Genomic DNA, 24,251 nt, shown 5'->3' on the forward strand with positions numbered 1-24,251 from the left:
GTGTGTGTCAGCAGGCTCATTTGTTAACAGAGGGAAGCAAACAGAAGCATTTCAACAAGACAAAAGGACATAATAAGCCCATATGATTACAGTTTAAAAATGAAATGCAGCTGATAAATGGCACATGGGGGGAGCCTTTAGTTTTTAAAAGAAACAGGCACAGCTCTCTTCCATCTTTTCCTCAGCTGCGCTGGAGCAAGGCACTTGACCCCTTTAGGGGCCAACAGGAGATGATTGTGAGCAAGTCCCTCGTGTGAATGAGTAAAACTGTGTGAACGGGCTCTGAAAAACAGTATGTGTACTTTTCAAAAATCACAGCTTTGGGATCAGATGTCTGAGAACATTCAGAGATAAACTAAACTCGAACAATCTCACCTACAGAGGGAACATGCTGTAACAGTGACAGCAGAAACATTCAGACTTACTGTTGCATGTATTGTTTTTCTGAATCAGAAGGTCATTAGGTAAGGTTGTTAAAAGTGGTACACATACATCATACGACGTGGAGAAAAAATGTAAATCTCTAATTAGAGTCATTGATTTCCAAGATCATTGCATGGCTAAAGCAGTTAAGGACCTTCAGTCTAAGATTTATTTGTGTTTCTATTTATTTCAAATACACAAGAGGGACCAAATGTGTGCACATCCAGGCAAAGATACTCAGATGAAAAAGAATACTTAACTGCAGGGCACAAAGGAGGTCTGCACACTTTTAGGTTCCAAATAAAATTTGATTTCTCTTTTTCTCTTTTCAGGGCAATGTTTCGATCTATAAGATCTTCCTCAGGCAACCTGGCGAAGATCTTGTAGATTAAAACTCTGCCTTAAAAAGAGAAATAAACAATTAATTTGGAGCCTAACAGTGTGCAGACCTCCTTTGTGCCCTGCAATTATTTCAAATACAACATGATACGCTGTATTTTACCTCTCAAGTCTTCAAATCGTTACCAGAATAATTGCATTGTTGTTGATCCAAGAAGATTGATCAGTGAGGGTTGAAAAGACAACACCTAACCCTTAAAAATATTTTATAGGGGTGTTCTGCTGGCATATGGGGTCTAAAATGCTGTTGCACACCACACACTATGTAATCGTAACAACCCTGCTTAGCGTCTGTCAGGGGACTTTAGTCGCACCACTCCTCTCTCTGCCCTCATTTCCTGTCAGCTCTCCACTGTCACAATCAAATAAAGTCAAAATAAAGCCTGAAAAAAAGCCAGTAAAAAAAAAGTATAATAAAATGTGTTGTGTGCCTTTCAATAATTAAAGAAGCTGGCCCAGAACATTAGCATTATTCAGTGGTTTACACTCTGATAAATTAAACTCAGCATCTTCAACACACTGTTTCACAAAATTACGTTCACTAAAGAGTTAAATTGGCTGATAATAACGACACACAGTTCAAATTAAATTCCCACTAAATGTTTGAATGGTAACAATCTTATTTGTAATCTACAATAAATCACCAGCTTCAACATCAGCAGATAAGTATCTGTAAATCGAAAGCAGATAGAGTTCTAGTTTACGCTGCTGTATGATAACAGCATGCACATACTGTATCTCTGGTGTTTCATCAGGTTTGATGTACACTGTATGTTTGTCTGAGTGAGCGGGGAGGAGTTAAGTGTGGAGTTACTACACCCACATGTGTCCATTAGCTGTAAATCTACTATGATTGCGTGTAGGCAATAATATCAGTATTGTGATGCAGAAGTAGATTTTTTTTACTTTTTCATCTCTCTTAAAGGCTGCATTACCTATGAAACAACTGCCTGTGTTGTTCCTCTTATGTTAATATTTATGAATGAGCCAACACCCCATAATAATCTCCAACATTATCAATATGAAGGTTATCTGTCAGTCATTAGGTAGGATGTTTTCCTGACAGGTGAACTAAATATGATGTGTTTGAGTTTTTAAACTAAACACACATAGATAGAGCAGAGATGACATATCAACACAAACGGTGGTATTTGAGTGTTTACACCCATTTAGGAATCCACATCGATGCGGACAACTCATTATAGTCTGTCAAATTGTGTGTCCAGATATATTCAAATCAGGGTGTTTAACCAATTACCACGACAGGGGACATCATAACCTAGCTCCCCGGTTTTTTTTTTTGGCAAGGTCGTTGTAGAATTAGACGCTGCACGGTCATCAGTAATTTGTCTGTTTACATTAGCACTCAGTGAATGCTTTTCACCAGACTGCTGGCTCATTTAAACAACGTCCAAGGCTTCTCCCAAGTTCATCTCTGACAAGTCATTATCAACAAGGCCGTTTATCTTTGCCAAGAAAGATAGTGCAGCAATTCAATATTTTAATCTCCTCTTTTAATTGCTCTCAGATAAAAATGCTTATAGGCCTACGTGTCAGAGTTTATTTCTAGGCCACGTGACGTTTTATGAAAAGGGGGTATAGTACATTTTAAATGCAAACTGAGATGTTGTCTTGAATTTTCACCCAGCGTCCCGAAGAGAAGGGTCCAGTGTTCAAATACAAGCAAAATGTTGACTGATTTTTGAAAATGTTTTTTGTGAACATTCATTTTTACTGTGGTTAATGTAAATACAACCATGTGATCCATCTTGGGAAGTGTCTCACACTAATATTTGGACAGAGGTGTTGTGCGTGTCTCGGTCACACGCACACATGCACGTTTCGGCACATACACGCGCCCGCTCACAGACACGGCTTTGTCTAATAGTCGGAATAAAGTCTATCAACCTCAATTGCTTTATTTTTTAAATGGTCAGTTTCCACGCTGGTGTTGAAAGACTGATAGCCTCATAATGGCAATGAGTCTGTTATGCAATGTAGGTTACACATGATGCGTTTCTGAGGCGAACCCGTGCCGAATAAAACATTTCAGAACAGGTAAATCTGTGAATTCGGTTTAAATTCATGCATGAGATTAAGATTAAAAGCGAAAAATAGACCGAAAATCTGGACCGGTTCTGGCTCTTTCCTTGCGGACCGTGTCTGTCAGCTCCAGACACAACTGGCAGAGGAGGGGTAGGCTATAGGAGGACATTCCTTTATTTGGAAAGTGTTGGAAAATAGCGCCACATTGATTAAAAGCGGGATAAATATGAAAGGACCACTTATGAATCCGACATGTCCTTTCTGTAAATCTGATGCTTATGAGAGACACTCACATGTCGGTGATGTTCTCCATCTCCGCCTCGCTCTGCAGGACGGGGAAAGCATTGATACCCCGCTCCGGGTCCACACATGAGATTCTGGTGCTGCTGCAAGTGCAAGACGACGGGCATGCCTCCGCGGACATCCACGGATCTCCAGAGCCCACTGACACCCCGATCACCACAACCCACCACCACCAGCACCGCCACGACCCAGACCCTCTCCCCGGCGAAGAGAGAGCCGCGCTCCCGGGTCTCCAGGCGCTCATCTCGGGTGCCAACTTCAGCTATAAGGCTCGCTGAACAGCCCCACAGCCCGGCCCAGGTTGACTGGGTTCAGCCCCTGGTTCAGCCAATCAAGTAGAGAATAAATAAAGCAAACTCCGATGCTGAGATGGATACAGGCGGTGCAGCTAGAAAACCATCTGCAGCGATGACAGAAAAAAGAAAACCGGAGAGTGTGTCGTCCCTTTCCTGTGTGTTCCCTCCAGAATCCCTCGTCAGTCAGCCAGTCAGTCAGAATCTCACTGCCACACTGACGGGTGTGTGCCAAGAAGGATCTCTCTCTCTCTCTCTCTCTCTCTCTCTCTCTCTCTCTCTCTCTCTCTCTCTCTCTCTCTCTCTCTCTCTCTCTCTCTCTCTCAGCTGACACGCACCAACCGGAGCCTCCTCTACACAATGTTCTCTGTGTGTGGAAGGTGCTCGGGTGGTTGGGTGAGAGGATAGGCGACTCTGACCAAATGTCAGGGTGAGAGAGCCGTGGTGCGCACAGCTGTTCCCGCGTAGGGATGAACGCTGGATGAGGTAGAGCAGAAGAGGACGGGTACCAGCATCAAAGTCGATAATGTGATACCTCATTGATCCCCTTTAGGGAAATGATCCTTGCGCTGCCTGTTCTGGGGGAAGGGTCAGGTGCAGAGCAAAATAAGGGTGTATTGCTCAAGGGCATCTCAGCGTCAAGACATATGCACAATTCGTGTTTTCTGGTTAATCATCAATCTTTGCGCATCTGTTTTAATTTTTGGAGCAAGTGGTCTGTGACATGCTTCACCGGCCTTGCCTTGAGTTGTGGACGAAGTGTGAGCGTCCTTGTCTGTCAGCGAGAGAGAGAGAGAGAGGGGGGGGGGGGGGGGGGGGGTAAAAAGGGAGGGAGAAGAGGTGAAAAAGGTTTGTGTGCGTGCATGGGACTAAAGGAGTCATAATCATTCTCACCATCAGTGTCGTCATTCATTTAATCATCATTTCATTGTAAATACCAGGACAAAAAGTTGTAATGTCTAAAACGTCACATGAGAGCGAGTGAAAGACCAAGAGAGAAAGAAGGAGCAATCACCAATCATCAAGTCTTTAGCTGGCGTGTACCAGGTCAACCGTCACCTTATTAAATCATTAGGCCATATTTCATAATGATATGAGGCTCTCAGACAAACCAGACCTGAATCAATAATCTGTCATCTCAGAGTGGAGGATATACTGCTGCATGTCAATCACTCTGCTGTTATAGATGTCCTTCCGCTGGATGTATTTCTAACACAAGAGCTGATCTGTCTGTCTTTTTACGCTACACAGCCTTTGAAAAACAGATCTCCTTTTCCTCAGTCTTTCACCTTTTCACAGCACATCTGACTGTGAGCAGGAACAGCCCCAACAAACCACGGCTGCGAGGAGTCCTCTCATCTCCTCTCCTCTCCTCTCCTAACTCCCCTCCTCTCCTCCCCTCTCCTCTCCTCTCCTCTCCTCTCCTCTCCTCTCCTCTCCTCTCCTCTCCTCTCCTCTCCTCTCCTCTCCTCTCCCCTCCCCTCCCCTCCTCTCCTCTCCTCTCCTCTCCTCTCCCCTCCATTCCCCTCCTCTCCTCTCCCTCCCTCTCCCTCCCTCCTCTCCTCTCCTCTCCTCTCCTCTCCTCTCCCCTCCATTCCCTCTCCTCTCCTCTCCTCTCCTCTCCCCTCCTCTCCCCTCTCCTCTCCTCTCCCCTGTCCCCAGCTCTAATATGACGTTTGTGCTGACGCACAGGCAGTGCTGCTGAATAGAGGAGTGTAATTATGGAGCCATGCCTGTGTCTGACGGGGTGTACGCATTCTGCACAGAACAGTGAGAGCGTACCAATTAAAACATTGTCTCACAGAATATTCCAATTACGGTCTTTTCCTTTTGAAATTTGACAGAGGTTGTAACCTGTGTTAAAGGTCTTTGACATTTTAAACATGCAATCACCCCCTAGAACCATCTGTCATCCACAGACAAAGCATCAGTCAGGATGTGTTTTATCCAACACTGTGAGCATATTATAGTGTGACACGCAAATGTAGCTTTTTATGCAAATGATGAGAAGCAACTATGTTAAAGGTGTCCCTACTGAAAAAGTAAAAAAAGTTTTTGGGTTTTATTTTTTAACTGACTGAGCAACCAAAGTCCCTTGTTAAATAATTGTCCAAAAGTAGTATGGACAAGGTTTTATTGAGTGTCAGATCTGTGAGTTTGTATAGTAAATCAGCATCTGCAACGAGTGGCTCCTCAAAAGTCACAGTGTCACTGACACAGAATTATAAGCTAGTTTGAGATATACATTTAAAAAATTGTTTATTTGAATGAGCTATGGCTCACTGAAAAAGTAACCATATACAAGAGTCATTTATTATTGTTTCTGGATGATATCAAATACAAAACATATCACAAATAATATCTGAGATATGCAATAATGCAAATACAAATGGATAGAAATAAGTTGCATTTAATTTAAAGGTGAATTTTTCTCTTTTATATGAAAAAATAATATTGATTCTGTTGGTCAGGTAGCTAGCGTACATTTCTTTTTCATGATGTCACTGAGCTCCCCAACCAGCATGACATCAAATGTTAAGATCTTTTCTTGTGTGGTCATTGTTCTTCATGCCTGATCACACTCACATAATATATGAAAACTACCTAATGGGTGTTCACAATCATCTGTTGTGTCATCACAATAGGGCTGCAACTTCCAATTAACTTCAATCAATCTCTTAATGGTTGACTTTTCATATTATGGTAGATTATTGTGGAAAATACCCATCTCAGGTTTCCAAACCCACACTGACGGTTGATCCCAAAGCCAAAGATTTGAATTACAATGATATGAAAACAGGGATTTTTATAATTTGTGTACTGCGTTTTATAAATCATATCACAACTTTTGCTTAATCACAGTCACTTGTGTTTGCATTACAATCACCTGTTGTTGTATCGCAATCACATGTGGCTGCATCCCAGTCAACTTTTGTTACTTCATAATATTTTTTTGTTACAACACGGTCACCTGTTGGTTGCATCGCAGTCACCTGTTGTTGCATCGCAGTCACCTGTTGGTTGCATCGCAGTCACCTGTTGTTGCATCGCAGTCATCTGTTGTTGCATCGCAGTCACCTGTTGTTGTATCGCAGTCACCTGTTGTTGCATCACAGTCACCTGTTGTTGTATCGCAGTCACCTGTTGTTGTATCGCAGTCACCTGTTGTTGTATCGCAGTCACCTGTTGTTGCATCGCAGTCACCTGTTGTTGTATCGCAGTCACCTGTTGTTGCATCGCAGTCACCTGTTGTTGCATCGCAGTCACCTGTTGTTGCATCGCAGTCACCTGTTGTTGTATCGCAGTCACCTGTTGTTGTATCGCAGTCACTTGTTGTTGCATCGCAGTCACCTGTTGTTGCATCGCAGTCACCTGTTGTTGCATCGCAGTCACCTGTTGTTGAATCGCAGTCACCTGTTGTTGCATCGCAGTCACCTGTTGTTGCATCGCAGTCACCTGTTGTTGTATCGCAGTCACCTGTTGTTGCATCGCAGTCACTGTGCTGTGTTTTTTCTTTTCGATTAGCATAACATGTGTTTATTATTGGTAATTGCTTCAGGTTCACACAAGTCCAAACTTTTATTAAATCCTTTTATGATTTATTCATCTGGGGCCCTAAACATACACAAAGGGGCTCATATCCTGCTTTACCCCAGAGCTATGAGAAGCAGAGAGAAAGGGTCATGATTAGGACACGAGACACACTGAGTAGATACAAGTATGTGCAGAAAACATTACCCAGCGTGCAGTTGTTTTCTTCCTTTAGTAACTGTGCAGGGTTTTGGCACATTATGTATGGATTAACAAACCTCAGTCGGACAGAACAATTTCCATAATCTTTCATTGTTTTATTTTTTTGTTCTTGACTTCAACATGATTAATGGCTTAAACATGTGGAGTGGCTATATCAAAGTCATGTTAGATAGCAGTCTTCAGTGGGGCCCATGTGTCCTTAGTTAGAAGAAGTGTTTGATTTTTTTTCCATTTAAAAATTACTGAATGTCACTCACCTTTCTGAACTGGACGGTTACCCCACTGCCATGAGAAAAAGGTTTTTGGAAATCCCTCCCACCAAATGTAAGACAGATGCATGGCCTTTTGCATTCGAAGGTAATGTCTTTTTATTATTGCTTATTGTCTTAGGATCTTAAGCTTTTATACACAAGCAAGTCAAATAACTGTAGTCTTTGTGAGTGGTTTTCATTACCCAGGTTATATTTTACTGTAATTGGATGTAATATGATGTCTAATTTCCTATACTCAATTGTTATGTTTTGATAACTCAGTGTTTATTGAACGAAAGCTTACATTGTGTCACCCAATATAAATATATAGTATCATGTAGACTCACATGAACCTATTCTAACCTCACATACCTGGCATGTGTATATTATGGTTATGAGAAATGATACACTAGTGCACTCTAGTGGCTGCTGGGATACTTAAGAACCATGACACTACAGTGTGTTATTTTTACAAGCTACATTCATATAGAAACAATACAATGTTACCAGGGAGTAGGGAGGATTTCTGTGAAAATAATTAAATTGAGGAAAGACGCAGAACTATTGACTGTGACTACACTCGCACTCACTGGGACATTGTACATGTACAGACTGTTCTTTTAAGGCTGGAAGAAATTACTGAGTGAAAGAGAAGAGAGAGGTCATGTCATGCTGACTGGTATTTGGTCCAATTTTGGAATGTTTGCGCCAATAATTATAATAATATAATTTGCAACTGAAAAGCCCCTGCATGACTCAACGTTATACATTTCATTGTGTGTGTGTGTGTGTGTGTGTGTGTGTGTGTGTGTGTGTGTGTGTGTGTGTGTGTGTGTGTGTGTGTGTGTGTGTGTGTGTGTCTGTGTTTTGACCTAATCCCTTAATGGCCTTTAACCTGGTGACAGCTAGACATCAGCTAGGACTTTAGAAACAGAGACTTTAGTCATCAATGTGTGTGTGTGTGTGTGTGTGTGTGTGTGTGTGTGTGTGTGTGTGTGTGTGTGTGTGTGTGTGTGTGTGTGTGTGTGTGTGTGTGTCTCTGTGTATGTGTGTTGCCCAGAAAGAAAGAAAGAAAGAAAGAAAGAAAGAATATATTACAAATTAGTAACCTTCACAACCCATTTAATGAAGTTAACAAAGTAACAGAAAGAGAACACAATGGAGGAAAGGGGAGGAAAATGAATGCAGGGAGAGGCAGAGAGAGTCGCAGGAGGGCGGTGGAAAGGAGAGGACAGGTGTGCTTTAAAAAAGACTCCCAGTAAGTCTGTCCAGTGTTTAAAAATACGTGAACAGCAAGAGAATGGAGCTAGATGGAATAGAGAAGAAGAGTCAAAAAAGGGGGAAAGACCACAAGGCCTTTGAGTCAGAGGTAAGCTATTTCTAATAACACCATTTAAGAGGATTGGAAACTTTTGAGATCCCCTACAGTCATTTGCAAGAGTACAAGATGAACAACGTGTGCCTAATGTTCACAAGAGAAGAAGTTCTCCTTCAACCGGTTTACCTTAAGGTTCTAAGTAAATATGTGTCATTGTGCTACCAACCTTGTGTAAGTATATTTCTTATATTATTCCTCCTCAAGCCGTGTCTGTGTCTGTGTGTGGCAGGAGCAGGATCAGATATACTTTGATGCGGACAGTCCTACCGAAGTTGCAGATGATGCACACAAAAAGACAGACAAACATAACAAAAGGTTGCATTTTTGTTTTTGCCAACACACACATTTTTCAGATTTTCAGATTTCCTTAGTTTCTACAAAATCACCAGCATTTCTCTTGTCCCTTTGATGTAACATGTATGTCCTGTCTGTTTATCTTTCTCCTTTTTGTGTGCCCAGCTTGCCAGAGAAAAATATTGAGGCATTCCAGGGCTATTTGGCAGAGCACAAACACCAGATCCGCCTGATTACACGATTGGTTTTAGCAGCAGGTAAAGTATCTTTGTTAGCATCCGACCCTAAATGGGTTGCAGGTCTCTGTGTGGGGCCTCCCATATACTCCACATGTGTTTTTACATGTCTGAGGATCAAAGTCTTTCTTATTAAATTTGCAGACTGAAACACTTGCTCATCAAGTATTTCCACTGTTACTGTACAATTGATTTTCTTTGTTTGGTACCTTTTATGTTGCAGTCAGCCAAATAGGATAAATCTAAATGTACTGGAAAATCTATTTTATAATCTTGCTTCAAGACTTTCATTCTGTATGAAGGCTTGCAAAGGACTGTTTAATTTATAATAATAATCATTTATTAATTTATTTCATTTATCCTCGCAAACTAGATGCGCTGGTTAGAACGGACCTACATGCTCTGTGCCTCGGAGTGTATTGATATGAGTGTGTGTGTGTGTGTGTGTGTGTGTGTGTGTGTGTGTGTGTGTGTGTGTGTGTGTGTGTGTGTGTGTGTGTGTTTGTGTGTGTGTGCATGTGTGTGTGTGTGTGTGTGACTGCACAATTGCCTAGATTGTTAATGGAAAAATTAAGCCATGGCTTATCAGAACACATGTGGATTATGTGTTATTGTAATGGTGCTATCCAGACTACACAAACACAAGAATGCGTAAAGACACAGACACACACACACACACACACACACACACACACACACACACACACACACACACACACACACACACACACACACACATACATACATACATACATACAATGAATGGTCAATGCTTTTGCTAGCTCCTATAGTCATTTTAATAATAAGTGGTGTTGTGATACTGTATTGATCCAAAAGTAAAAACTATGAATTATACAACTTGATGTCATTTTGCTCTCAAGTCTGTCAAATTATGACCCTTTCTACAAATATTTTAGAGATATGTGTGTATAATATAAGTTTTATATATAAAACTTATATAATATTGTAAATAGTTATTCTAAATTAGTTAAGTTAAGTTAAATCAGTTTGGACTGTGAAACACAAACAATATATCTTCCCACTGTTGTGAAATTTTAATTAACACAACACTTCCTATCAAAACTCAAATGTTTTCCTGTGAACCCGCATATCACAAGTTTTGTTAATGGTTGAAATTTGTGATGAGCCAAAGTTATTTGATTAAAGTTTGAGTTGATTATGCAGACCACTCAGCCAAAGAAACAAATGTCAGGTGATTAACCTTCCTACATTCAAGTTTACAGATAAAAACACATACTGTATACTTTGAAGACAAGAAAACTAAAAAAACTAAATGAAGTTTGAAACGTGAAATGATATTTAAGTGCTATTATCATTGGAGTCACCAATATGTCAGACTTGTCTTTTAAGTATGTGTTTTTATTTTCTTGACTGTGAAGTTGATCTCTGTCACACACCAGTCATTTTAGAGCTCACATTAAATACACTTCCTGCTGTCTTTTTAACTGAAAGAAGTTAAGCAGCAAATAAATAAATAAATAAAAATTGTTCTGATAAAAGAAAATGATGTGAGCTCTGTGGGACATATTTCATATTAATAGTAAATTTGTTTCAGGCTTCGTTGCCATAGTGATAGCAGCATGTGTCCTGAACTTCAACCGGGCTGTCGGGCTGCTGGTCATCTCCTTGGTAACCGTATTCTTCCTGGTCTGGGATTGGATGATGGAACGCTATGGCGACCGGCTGTGGGAGGAGCTCTCTCCTATCAGAGACCTTCTCAGCAGAAACTGGTTTCGAATCAGATGGTGAGAAATGTTTTGTTTTAGTTTTCCTACCCTGTTGTGTATCCTTATCAAAAGACGGACGGACACTTTTAACAAAACAATGAGCCCCACGCAGGAAACAATATAGAAATAATTGTCCTCTTATCTTGTTAGTTCCCATTCATTTCTGAGTTTCACCAATGTCTTCTTCTTTGTTCGTATCCACGATTTGTTCTGATTTTGCTAGTACCCATTGAGTTCCAGGATTCATGTTTTCTTATTTTTGCTCTTCTCTAAGGTAGGATAAATGTTTTTCTTATCAAGATAAGAATTACCACTAAATAAAAAATTGCCCAACTATCATATAATCAAACATAATCACCCTCTAATGTATGATCAAGTGGGATCCATCATTCAGCACACCTGGGTAAGAGCGGATTTAGATTAGATAATGTTTTCCTAACATTATATGGAACTGTTGTGTTTACTCTTTCTGTAGTCTGGTTGGTTTTTATTGGTGTCCTTATACAAAAACAACTTAATGAACACTGTTTGATATAAATGGTCTAATCTCCACTTCCCTCCCTTGTCTGTCCCCCCCAGGATAATGTATGTGTTGCTGCTGGTGGCCGTGGTGTGCTGGCTGGCACTGGACACAGCCCAGCAAGGGACCAGACATCTTGTGTCTTTCTTTGGTTTGCTGCTCCTCATCTTCTTAATGCTGCTGTTCTCCAAACATCCATTCAGGGTAAAGGATGCACATACACACGAACAAGCACACATACAAAAACAAACACACACACACACACACTTTTTGATCATGTGTTGTACATGTGTGTTGCAGTGGTGTTCGCAAACTTTGCTGTGCGGGATCGGGCTTCAGTTTGTCTTTGGTCTGCTGATCCTGAGGACAACATTTGGCTTAGTTGGAGTGGAATGGCTCGGAAAACAAGCAGAAGTACTCACGCACACACAAACACACAAGCAAATACACACAGACCGATCTTTTCAGTGGATTGTCCTTTTGTTGACTTATTTTCTTTCCTTCTGTTGTTTCCTTGTGTTTTGATTTTTTTATCCTTGCTTCCTTGTTTTCTTGTTTAATGTCCTTGTGTGCTTAACTTGTTTTTTTCTACTCAGCATCAAAGTTTTCTTTTGTTAATGATAAATTGGGGATCACTGTAGCTCTAAAACATTCATTAACATTCCTGCTGCACTTGTACCAACAACAGATAGTATTAGTTGTTTCAAAGTTTTCTGTTTCTGTTACTAACAATTTAAAATCACCTCTATATAGAGTTTTATGTCATTCTCAGATGTTGGGTCTAAGTTTGTGTTTGGTGACAATTACAGAGACCACTTCTTCGTCTTCAAGGTATGACACACACTAATATGATGCACACACACACACACACACACACACACACACACACACACACACACACACACACATAATTAAGGCAACAGTCAATCATAACAGTGACAAGAATAGCAACATGACATGTTTAAACAGAGTACCCAATAATGATCTGGTTTCCAGGTTATGTGTTTGTGAATGTAAAACATCATATCCTGGTTTCAGAAACCTGGATGTCTTTCTGATCACTGTTTGTCATGTGTGCAGGTGCTTCATTAACTCGAGTAAACATAGTGGTTAGTCAGGTGCGAACAGCGGCCCATGCTGCCCTCCCTCCCTCCTTGTCCCCCTTTCCAGTCTATCTCGGGCTTTACTGTCATTAAAGGCAAAAACAAAGCACCAAAAATAGAATGTGATGATTAACGAAGATTCTCATTTTCCATGTAAATGCACATATTTTGATCAAAACCAAGATGAGACTCATCTAGTGTGCATCTACACATACACAATAATACTGTATGATGATGATGATGATGATGATGATGATGATGATGATGATGATGATGATGATGATGATGATTGTGGACTCCCTCCAGGTGCTGCCTATATTGGTTTTTTTAAGCTCCATCATCTCCATCCTCTACTACATTGGCTTCATGCCCTGGCTCATTTGCAAGGTGAGAAAGTGGGAGGATAAAGTGCATGGACGGAGAGAAATATTTGATGGCAGATACATTTTTTCAAAATGCTTAAATCTAAAGCACCTTTCATGTAAGAAATACAGGAATAAAAGACAACAAGGACAGCTCAAAGCAACTGCAAAGGAGCATGATGAAACAATGAAGACCATGATTTCTAGTTTTTAATTTGTATATTTTATATTAGAATTTTCTACCGATTTCTTTTCACAGATAGGATTTATGATGCAGGTTACCATGGGAACATCTCCAGCAGAATCAATGGCTGCAGCTGGAAATATATTTTTGGGACAGGTTAACAACAGCTCAAACAATAAACAAAAACATCAAGCAAATCACTGACATAACTATATTCATTCATCAATCTACTAGTCCCAAATGAACCCAACGCTTTTCCTTGTCTCTCTCTTTCAGGCAGAGTCACCTCTCTTGATCCGTCCATACATCAATGGTCTAACTTCTTCTGAGATCCATGCTGTGATGACAGGAGGTTTTGCCAGCGTCTCTGGTACCATTTTGGGAGCCTATATCTCTTTCGGGGTGAGGAAGCGGATGCAGGGGAGGGAGGAGGAGGAGACAATTAACTCTATATTTAAAATAATTCATTTTAAGAAAATGCTAGATATCAAAGATGAAAGTCCAGTTTGTTGCTTGATCTCATGAACAATTGAGGTGTTTGAAAATAATATAAGCAACTACAATTACCACTTTGCAGTTGTTTCCCTCTGTCAACCAGTCAAGTTGCAGTTTAAATCAATGTCTGTTTAAAAATTCATAATTTTATGCTATCGGATATTTGTCTGAAATTGTCAAAATTAGCACGTGAATTCTTGAGTTATGGCCAAAATTTGTTTTGTGAGGTCACAGTGACCTTGAACTTTGACCACCATATTCTAATCAGCTCGTCCTTGAGTCCAAGTGGACGTTTGTGCCAAATTAAAAGAAATTCCCTCATTGCATTCCTGAGTTATATGGTTCACGAGAATGACGGACAATCCAAAAACATTGTGCAAATTTTAAGGGGTTATCAAGATTCCTTCTTTTATTAACCATTTCTGTGCCAGGCTGGGAATGCCAATGATTAACCTTTAATCACCTTTTGTGAGTTATTAAACCAACCCCAAATTAACTTTCCAACGTTATAGGAATAAGAACTAGAACAATATAAGACCAAACAACTTTAGGAACATCATTTAACATCTAGCCTTAAACATTTTCATTCCTGTTCAAAGGACATGTGGGGATTATTTAATGTAAACTTGACCTTGACACTTACCTGAGAGTGTACATAGGAATTTAACAGCTCAGTCATGAAGTGAATGATTGACCACTTGTTCTATGTGCCTCTTTTTTGAGGTTGAGGCAACACACTTGTTGACAGCATCAGTGATGTCCGCTCCAGCCTCCCTGGCCATCGCCAAGATGTTCTGGCCTGAAACAGAGACCCGAAGTGTAACAGCCAGGCATGACCTCAAAATCGACCATGGGTAGGAGAGGACTGTTTCATAAAAGGAGGTTTATTCAAGCTCTCATCTTTAAATATCTAACTTATTTAAAACGTATCAGAGCGTCTGGCCAACGGAGCTGGAAAAGTGCCATCTGGTTCACGTCATGCTGATGCTGGAGAACGGCTAGACATGCTGAACGCTAGCTGTATTGTAGAAACACGTTTAATAAGTTATAAGTTAATATAAGTTAATAAGTTAATCTTAACATAGGGTAGGAATAGGTTATTCACTCGTTATCAATAAATTGGCTGTAGGGTTCACCGTCAGCCGACGTAGCCTATATCTAACGTACCTCTAACGTAGTCACGTAGGTATTCACGTAGGTATTTACGTACTATATTTACGTAAGTAAGTATTCATGTACTGTATTTGTATTCTCGTACGTATTCATGTATGTCTAACGTCACGTAACGTCTGCATATCTTATGTCTGCATATCTTATGAAGCACACGTCGGGTACGTCCGGTAATTTTGAACATGCTCAAAACATCAGCGTTCAACAACGCACCCCAGCGTAACACCGCCTGCTCTTAACGAATACTACTTATACCTTACCATATATCTACGTACACCAGTGTACTGCCGATATTTTATATACGCCATATTTTTGTATACGTTATGTATTTGTTGGGTATTCGTCTGATACATTTTGTATTAGTAAATGATACGCTATCAATAGGTTAGACATGTGTATCTGTATGCGTTCACTTTTCCGATCCGATGAAAAGTTGGACGTATTTGGACTCTGACAAATTTTCATATGCCAGCATACGTTTCTGCCATACGGATGTGTGTGACAGGGCCTTTAGACGGGTGGCATTGCTTATTATATTTTGCATGAAATGCATTTTTTAAATGATCCAACCAAAAACCTAGTGTAATGTTGCCCACTCTTTTCCAAAGAAAGTAGCTGGCAGCACTAGCTCCAAAAGTTGCTAAATCTAGCGAGAAAGTCACCAAGTTGGCAACACTGACAGCCCATCTCTTCAGGCAAAGCCATGTCTCAAAAATGTTGACCTGTTGAAGATCTAATCAAGGACCAAATATTTTCAGTTTTTAAAATGCATTTGTGGTTTGCTATCTACATTGACTTAAACTAAACTTGTGATGATCTAAAGCATGGGTATCCAAACTTTTTTCACTGCGGGCCACATACAGAAAAATATACGAAGGGCTGGGCCACTCATACTTTTGAGGTATATTGCCTAAAAAATATATATAATATATAAAAAATATAAATATAAATGGGGATGGATATATCTCAAGCTTGTTAAACAAATAAGTTATTGGTCTTGTCAACACATCATCTAACATTGGTTAGAAAATGTTGTCAACTTTAATTGACTGAATTTATTGAAAAATGTAGCTTGTTAACATGAATACTTTGTAATATATGTTTTAACTCGCCTATAATGGGAACAGCATTGCACTTGGACTGAAGGATGCTGCAGGTCAGGAGTAAGTTTGGTGGTTGAGATACGAAGGACATCACAGAGATGATTGTCGGTCATTTAGGTTCTCAATCTGCTTTTATTCAGAGTTAACAGAAAATGTTTGCTCACATATTTGAGTGGGGAAGTGCGCAACATTGAAGTTGAAGAATGCTTTCATGTGCGCAGTCGGCTCTTGTTCAGTGTTGAGATGACCAGTAAGATCAACTAAGAATGCCAGGTCTGCCAAACATGGAGGGTCACTCAGCTCATGAAGAGGTCGGTCCTTCTCTTTCAAAAACAGATCGATTTCTGATCTCAGGGAATAAAACCACTGCAGCACGGAGCCGCGACTCAGCCAGCGCACATCAGAACTGTAGAGTACGTCCCCGTATTCAGCATCGACATCAGACAGGAAAGCTTGAAATTCTCTGTGGTAAAGTCCTCGTGCTCCAATTATGTTGTGGCCTTTAGACTCCTAAGACCAAGCAGCTCTTCCGTAACGCGAAAGATATCGTCAACTGTCTGTCGCATCTGTGCTCTCATCACATGCAATCGAGTAAAAATCTAAAGCACAAGCTTTATCTGACACTTGATGTTTTAAGTTAGCTGACAAGTCAAAACGGTGTTTCTGTGTTAGAACTAAGAAGTACAAAACATTCAAGCACAAGTTTCTATCTGGGCCATATTCCATTATACTTTTAGAATTTGCTGCGGGCCAATTAAAAATGGACCGTAGTTTGGACACCCCTGATCTAAAGATATACATAATTAACCACAATATTTAAAATGCCATCTACACCAGTATGCTGATGATACTGTGCTATTTTGATAAGCAGCTGTTCAGAAGATGGAGTGTGATATAACCTTTCAAACGTTGCCTGTGTCCCCTCAGAGAGAGTAAGAACCTGTTGGAGGCGGCATCCCACGGTGCATCTTGTGCTGTGGGTTTAGTGGCCAACATAGTTGTCAACCTCATTGCCTTCATGGCAATCTTCACATTTTTCGACACTGCTGTCTCCTGGCTGGGTGGGATGTTTGACTGTCCGCAGCTCAACTTCTCGGTGATGGCCACAAACTTACACTCCAACACACCAACCATCTGACGTATATTTACTGTAAATTTATCAAATAGTTAGTCACATACATGCACTCACTTTTTGCTTCTTTCTGTCTCTGCTTTAGCTCATCTGCTCTTACATGTTCATGCCTCTCTCCTTCATGATGGGTGTTTCCTGGGAGGACAGTTTCATCGTTGCTGAACTGATTGGCACAAAGACTTTTATCAATGAATTTGTTGCCTATCATAAGTTGTCAGAGTTCATTGTAAGACGAAAAGCAGGAGGGCCGGAATATGTGGACAACATAAAGCAGTATATTTCTGTGAGTCTCACTCATCTTTTCCTCCACAAAGGAGGCTATGTTTTTGGTTTGGTTTGTTTGTTGGTTTGTCAGATTGTCAGAAGGATCACGGAGAAACTACTGCCACGATTTTCGTGAAACTTGGTGAAAGGGTATAGCATCGGCCAAAAAAGAATCAATTACATTTGGGAGGGGAAGTGAAATAGGGGGGCGGATACACAAATCTTCGCTTTCGTTAACATTGCGAGATAGGGCAAGGCCTTGGAGGAGGTCTGTGCTGTCCGAGTGCCCTTCTAGTTTCTTGTGTTCTCACTCTTGTTTTTGTTCAGATTTCTTTTTCTTAGCTTAAATGAGTAGCTGTTTAATTGTTCCAGTAAAAGAGCATCATTAGGTAACAATCAGTCATTGTTGGGCCCATGGGAGATAAACGCCAGTGTGGAAGGGCTTAAAGTCAATATTATCATCTGCAATGTTATGTCCTCTGTGATCATTTTATTTCTCTAATGAATTTCTTAATGGTGATAGACAAACAGTGTTTAGTTAAAGATGTATTAAGGTTTTAAGAATCTTCCAAATGCCTTCTGTTATTGCCTTCAACAGATATATATGACATAGTAAACATAATAATAAGTATAGTTTAAAAAACGGATTAAAGCCTGTTTGGATAATGTTTTTCACATACCTGTAACAATTTAGATGAATTTTGTTATTTACTTTTAGGTCCACTCTGAAACCATTGCAACCTACGCCTTGTGTGGTTTTTCCAACTTTGCTTCGCTGGGGATGTCCATTGGAGCGCTGTGTAAGTGCCACCTCAGCTGTGAGAAAGGCCAAACAGACAAACTGGACAATTAAAGTTCAGAAAGTTGCTGGCTGGTATTATTTGCTTCAAAATCTTGGTGATGAAATGTATCCCTGATTGAGTAAACATGAGTTATCATTTCAATTCAGCACTTAATTGTCCCAAATGTAAAAAAAAAAAAGAAAATAGCTGGAAACAAAGCACACAGAACTACATACATTCGCTACCACACACCTACTGTAGAAGAGCACAGGAGGAAACAATAAAATTGTTTTTTTGTGTGGCACGTTTGGGAGTAAATCCATCTAATACATTTTAGTAAATCACAGTGTGTGAGCTGAATGAAAATGTAGGACAGTTACATTTAGCCCCCCCTCCCCCTAATTCTCAAACACACATAACATTCGCACATTTCCAAACTTTAATAGTTAAAGATGCCAAGAGTCAATGTGTGTGCTTGTGCACAAAGAAGGGTGGAACCGAAAACCTTTGTATTCTTTGAAGCCTCCCTGGATGATACACAAAAAACAAAGAAATGTGAAATGAGGGGTCATGTCCTTGATACATTTACTTTGAAAGGAAACCTCTTTGTAGCACAAGTACAAAATATTAACAGTGGAAAGTGTTGTATGAAAGTGTCATATAGTTGCACACATGAGAAAATGTCAAACAAAAAGCAGCCTGAAAAAGTTAAAGAGGGAAAATCAGCTGTTCTAAAATATCTTTTATCATTTTAACATAAAATTGTACTATTTTTCTTTGCAATCCAGAAAAAGTGAATAGTGACTTTCAGTTTGTTGTTTCTTCTTTAAACTATAAAACCTGATTATATATTGTACATAAATACATTATATACTGAATTAATGAATTGTTTGTTCATATGTACTATACATATCTGTTGCTATGAAAGTTTTGTTTGTAGTGTTTGTATTTTAACACATAGTTGTTATTTCCCCAGCGTCTTTGGCTCCAGATAGACGGACTGACATCTCCAGTTGTGCTTTCAGATCTCTGATTGCAGGGAGCGTCTCCTGTTTCATGACAGCTTGTATTGCAGGTGACAGTTTACTCTTCTTTGCCTCTATCCATCATTTTGCCTCTATCCATCATTTATCCACATTGTGTATTTATAATGTCTCAATGGCCATTGTTTCCAATCTATTAAAATTATTTATTTTTCCTGTAACCTTAAGCGATTTTCTGATTTATATTCTAGGTATGTTGTACATTCCTGATCTTCAGTGCCCACATTTCCTAAACACAGAGTTCATCAATACCAATGTGACCAGCAGCTCACAACTGGTTACCTGCTGCACACAACTGTATAACAGGTGTGTATGTCTGTAATAACTGTTTCCCAGTTACCATAGATTTGCTCTTATGCTGTGTATTTCAGCTGCAGATATATTTATCTCTGTGCAGCTATAAATACATCACAAACTGCTTTGAATACATCTGATGGAGAAGAGAGATACTGTGATTCAGTGTGTGTGTGTGGGTTTTTTTTCTTTCAGGGTGACGGTGTATGAGTCGTGGAACGTGACGCTAGGAGAAGGATTCAGTCAGAGCAGCCTGCAACGCTGCTGCACACTCACTTCCCCCACGCAATTCAACTGCAGTCTGGTGCTTTGAATCACTGTGAACAAAAACACACACATCACTGGTACTGATCACTTTTCTTTTTTATGTTTGTAGTGTTTACTGTTGATATAATACATTTTCAATAATGTTGTCTTGCACTGATTTAAAAAAAAGAAAAATCAATAATCATGTCATATATATATATATATATAAAATATATGTTGCGTGTGTCTGTGTCTGTGTGTGTGTGTGTGGGTGTGTGTTTTACATTTATATAAAATTGTGACAACAAATGAATGAATAAATCATAAATGAAAACACGGAGTAAGTCATGTATTGCGTTGAAGCAATGGCGGTCCAAAAAAAGACAAAAAGTAAATAATAAAAAAACAAGTATAAAAAAGAGAGCCAGTCTCAAATCCACTATAATTATCTGATCCATCTATGGTAATGCTCTGAGCAATATTAATTTTTTACCAGTTGAATGCTCTGATAATGAAGTAGATTTTCCTGAAACAACTCAAATATTTATCTGAAGCTACAGGCACAAGTCAAACTTGTTTTTCTGGGGAGACAGACATACATTTGTATATATTGATAGCCTACATTTATTTGTATAAAGGATTTGATTAAATACAGTTAGTGCATGTGAGATCGAGTGATAATAATGTCATTTGTAATTAAAAAATGTTTATTATGTATTAATATATCTACATTTATTTCACTGAACTCTATAACTATATATATTATACTATATAACTATAATCCAATAATAGAATATATATTAATCTGAAATAGGACATTCTGCATAATACATACTTTTGATTCTTTAAATAACTGTTAATGCAAATTATTTTATTTTTAAATTGCATTGTACAAATCAAAATCCTTACCGAGAAAAAAATGCAAAATATCTGTCACTACGTTAAAAAAACAACTATACTTTAATCTTAATCTGTAAAATTACAGCAACAAGTAAAAGCAGTGTATTGCTTGGCCACTGGATGTCACTGGTGTCTTCTTTTTCCCGTTCGGCAATAGATATTGCACGTCGTTCAAATCGTTCAAGTAACTGGCTCATCAATACTCACTGAAATAATCCGGTCGGACAAAGAGGAAGGTATCCTGGGTGTGCACTTTCAGCAACTGCATGTGTGAGACGAGCATGCAGTCACAGACATGGCAAATGACAGTCTCTTCATTAAATCCACCACAAGTTTAAGGTCAGATGGCTCCCTTCTCGAAGGGCAGGAGGTGTAATCACATGTTCGAATTTCACACACCCACGGAGAGTAAAAATTAGCCATCAGACACTGACACTGGCTCTGTGTTACCATGTGTCCCCCATAAAAAAATCTCAGTGAGCTCCTTTTTATGTTTGTCGGCAACGTCAAGAAAGAATGTTTCCTTAAAACCCGGAGCTGTTAGATCAGGAGGGAAAAGCAAATATTATGTTTCTTTTGAGAAGTCGGTGTGTCTCTGTGTGTGTGTGTGTGTGTGTGTGTGTGTGTGTGTGTGTGGAGAGAGACAAGTACTAACATGTTTGGAAAGCTAAAACAAAGTACATTACATAAAATGTTTTACGGTTCTGCCATTTGATCAAAGATGTTGCTCAATCTACGGTATAGCTTCGATGGGCACATTTGGATGTTGGGACCTTGTGAATTCTATATATTATGGTTGCCTAATGTGTGAAAATAATCAGAATAAAATAGCACAGTACATTTCCCCATTGAGGGACTAATAAAGGATTTCTGTTAACATTATAACATTATAAAAAAATGATAAGTGGGAGACTTGATAATATGCTTTTTTCACTTGCACATTTTGCCTAATGAAGCATTAATCTGTTTACTATAAAGAAATGTCACTATAAATTGGATTACGTTTTTGTTAGGAAGTATTATATTTTATTTTAATAATAGAATTGTTCTACCTGCATTTCTATATGTACATAATTCATCATAAATCCTAATGGAACTATTTACATAAAACTGGAAATCCTGAAAAAGAATATGTATCCACAATATGTCCACATTTGAAGGTAGTAACAGCGTTACAGAGGCAGATAAACAAGGTAGGATAACGATTTAAATGTAGGCCTTGACCTGAAAGGGTTAAATAACCAGAATCAAATATAACAATGTATAAAAAGAAAGAAAACATAATCATCAAATTATTTGGCTGTACATTATAGTAATTGTTAGTTATTCACTGAATGTGCCCTTCTGTTCAAAAATATTTAATTGTTACTACAATTAGCAATTATTTTCAAATTGCAAATATATATCTGGCAGAGCCTTAAGAGCAACCAAAATAAAAAAGGATAAATGACGTTCACACTCATATTTAATTCTGGGGAAATACTTCATGCATGTATCTCCTGAGATCAGTTGTGTAGTGGAAGGTTCACAGTATAAGGAAAATATATGCAGCTATTGTTCAGGTCAATTTACATTATAATCAGCAATCAGCCAAAAAGCCATTGAAATGCACAGGAGTATACCCACTTTCTCCTTACTGATCTACCCATATGTGTACTACACCAATGCCTGAGATATACATGAGTTTATATTTATTTTATGGAAATCTGGGAATAAATCATCTGAAATTGTAAAGTAAATATACAGAAAACAAATCAAATATCTGGTCTAAAAAAAGACTTTGTAAATGTGCTACTGTATACATAACATGATTGTTTATTCATTCTTTGGTTTTATTGTTTGTCTGTTGGGTATATTGTGTTACACTGTGGGAATTTGAAAATCTAATTAACTCACTAAACGTTTTAATTAAAATTCATATTTACACATATTAGAGGTTTGCTTTCAAGCACCGCTAATGCACACACTGATTGTAAAGTCATACCTCCATGTCTTTATTATATTTTAATGTTAGTTAAGCACAGAGGACATACGAGTATGGAAGGAAAGGGAAAGGGGGATAGATGGAGTGAAAGTAAGAAGCACAGACATGCTTTAAAAAACGAAGAAGACGATGAGTATTAGGAGGCTGAGACTGGTGCATATTGGATTGTCAAGTAGCATCACTCCAACAGAAGGAGAGGGTGATGAAGAGGAGGAGAGAGAAACTGCATGATGGAAATGAAGTTGTCATCCACCAGCACTCCAAAGAGCACACAAAGGGAGAGGAAGGAAGCATATGGAGGTGGATGGAGAAATGATAGAAAACAGATTTATTGAAACTGGAGTTTGGAAGGATTCACAGAGGCACTTAGAAGGATGAATAGAAAAGACAGAAGTGGACCGACAGACAGACAGACAGACAGACAGACAGACAATCAGATTATTGACAATTTTATCAAGCTACACAAACATTTATGTGACTGTTGTGCCTAATCACTTTTCTCCATGATATGATCTCTCTTGATGCTTTAATTGCTCCTTGACACATCATTACATCGACGTGTCTTGGTGCCGAGTGAGAAATTAAAGAGGAGAATCCCTGCAAATTTGTGCAGATGGCCGGACGCTCTGCTACATTAATTGTGGTGAACGGAGGAGAGGCATGTTTCTCATCAGACAATTACCCACAAAAGTAGTGATCATGTTAGTCGAATTCACATTATTTATACAGAATCATACACAGACGTTACACCCTTTTTATTTGAAATGTTTTGTTTAAAATACACTGAAATGTACAAAACCTCGGCCTCAGGGTTTTATTGGAGTCTTGCAATTTGTCCTTTGAGTCCCTTTGAGTTTGACATTTTCATGAGCTATAAATATGTATCTAATCTGTGTTTAAAGAAATCGTGTAGCAATTTACGAGTGAAAATCAGCTGTTTATGGAAAACACTGCCCGTGATGTTTTTTAAATGTCAGTGTTTATTAATGTGTGTTAGATATATAAATTGAAAATTCCAATTTTTGAAAATAAAACCAAAATCAAGCATGGAAATAAAAAGGATATGGAGATCACAGTGTTTTATAAATATGTGTACTGTACACTTTTTTCTTCAAGAATTTTGCCATCAGGTTTTTGGTGATAGGCTGGATAAATAATTATCAAATATAATTAAAATCCAGAAGAAAAATCAAGACATTATTGTAATGTTGAGGTTTTTGTTTAGAAAATAAAAATATTATAAATTAATTTAAATGATTAAAATAGTCAATAGTAGAAGCAGCCAATCTTCACATTTGAGCAGCAGGAACCATGAAATCATCGGCATTTCTTCCTGAAAAATTACTTAAACAATTATCAAATAGTTGCCAATTAATTGTCAGCCAATCACCTCATTTATTAATCAACTAAACATTTAAACTCTACTTGTAAATACTGTGTGATAGTTTAATATATAACAGCGCTGCTTTGTTTTGTTTTTTATCTTTAACTGCTTGTATCTGTTTTGTTTGTTAAAAATGTAAAGTAACAGTAGTGAAAGCTGTT

At 38.8% G+C, this 24,251-nt stretch overlaps 2 protein-coding genes across 3 annotated transcripts in view; one reads left to right on the plus strand and one right to left on the minus strand.

Annotated features, from left to right (window-relative positions):
* ntrk2a (neurotrophic tyrosine kinase, receptor, type 2a) overlaps window positions 1–3,763 on the minus strand; it is a 72,852-nt gene extending 69,089 nt beyond the window's left edge. The window contains exon 1 of one of the 2 annotated variants that reach the window (XM_029439318.1): window positions 3,162–3,763. In XM_029439318.1, the coding sequence (XP_029295178.1) occupies window positions 3,162–3,415 (254 nt within the window). In that variant the 5' untranslated portion in view covers window positions 3,416–3,763. The remainder of the gene's footprint in view (window positions 1–3,161) is intronic. The other variant, XM_029439319.1, reaches the window with a different exon arrangement.
* Window positions 3,764–8,768: 5,005 nt separating this feature from the next.
* Window positions 8,769–19,989, plus strand: LOC115013738 (solute carrier family 28 member 3-like). The gene is made up of 17 exons (XM_029440216.1): window positions 8,769–8,837; window positions 9,076–9,161; window positions 9,306–9,397; window positions 10,953–11,142; window positions 11,704–11,848; window positions 11,945–12,058; window positions 12,398–12,475; window positions 13,054–13,134; window positions 13,369–13,449; window positions 13,570–13,695; window positions 14,512–14,642; window positions 16,989–17,157; window positions 17,279–17,476; window positions 18,176–18,257; window positions 19,216–19,314; window positions 19,474–19,588; window positions 19,772–19,989. The coding sequence occupies exons 1-17, from the start codon at window positions 8,769–8,771 to the stop codon at window positions 19,887–19,889; spliced, it is 1,974 nt and encodes a 657-aa protein (XP_029296076.1). The 3' UTR covers window positions 19,890–19,989.
* The last annotated feature ends 4,262 nt before the right edge of the window (window positions 19,990–24,251 follow it).

Source organism: Cottoperca gobio, chromosome 9 (genome assembly GCF_900634415.1).
Source record: "Cottoperca gobio chromosome 9, fCotGob3.1, whole genome shotgun sequence".
Classification (NCBI taxonomy): domain Eukaryota; kingdom Metazoa; phylum Chordata; class Actinopteri; order Perciformes; family Bovichtidae; genus Cottoperca; species Cottoperca gobio.

What these genes read in the sequence shown, in the direction of transcription:
- LOC115013738 (XM_029440216.1), top strand. Translation starts at nt 8,769, where the DNA reads ATGGAGCTAGATGGAATAGAGAAGAAGAGTCAAAAAAGGGGGAAAGAC. An exon ending in AACTGGTTTCGAATCAGATG is followed by an intron (nt 11,143 to 11,703) that starts GTGAGAAATGTT and finishes TGTCCCCCCCAG; the next exon opens with GATAATGTATGTGTTGCTGC. An exon ending in GGCTCGGAAAACAAGCAGAA is followed by an intron (nt 12,059 to 12,397) that starts GTACTCACGCAC and finishes ACCTCTATATAG; the next exon opens with AGTTTTATGTCATTCTCAGA.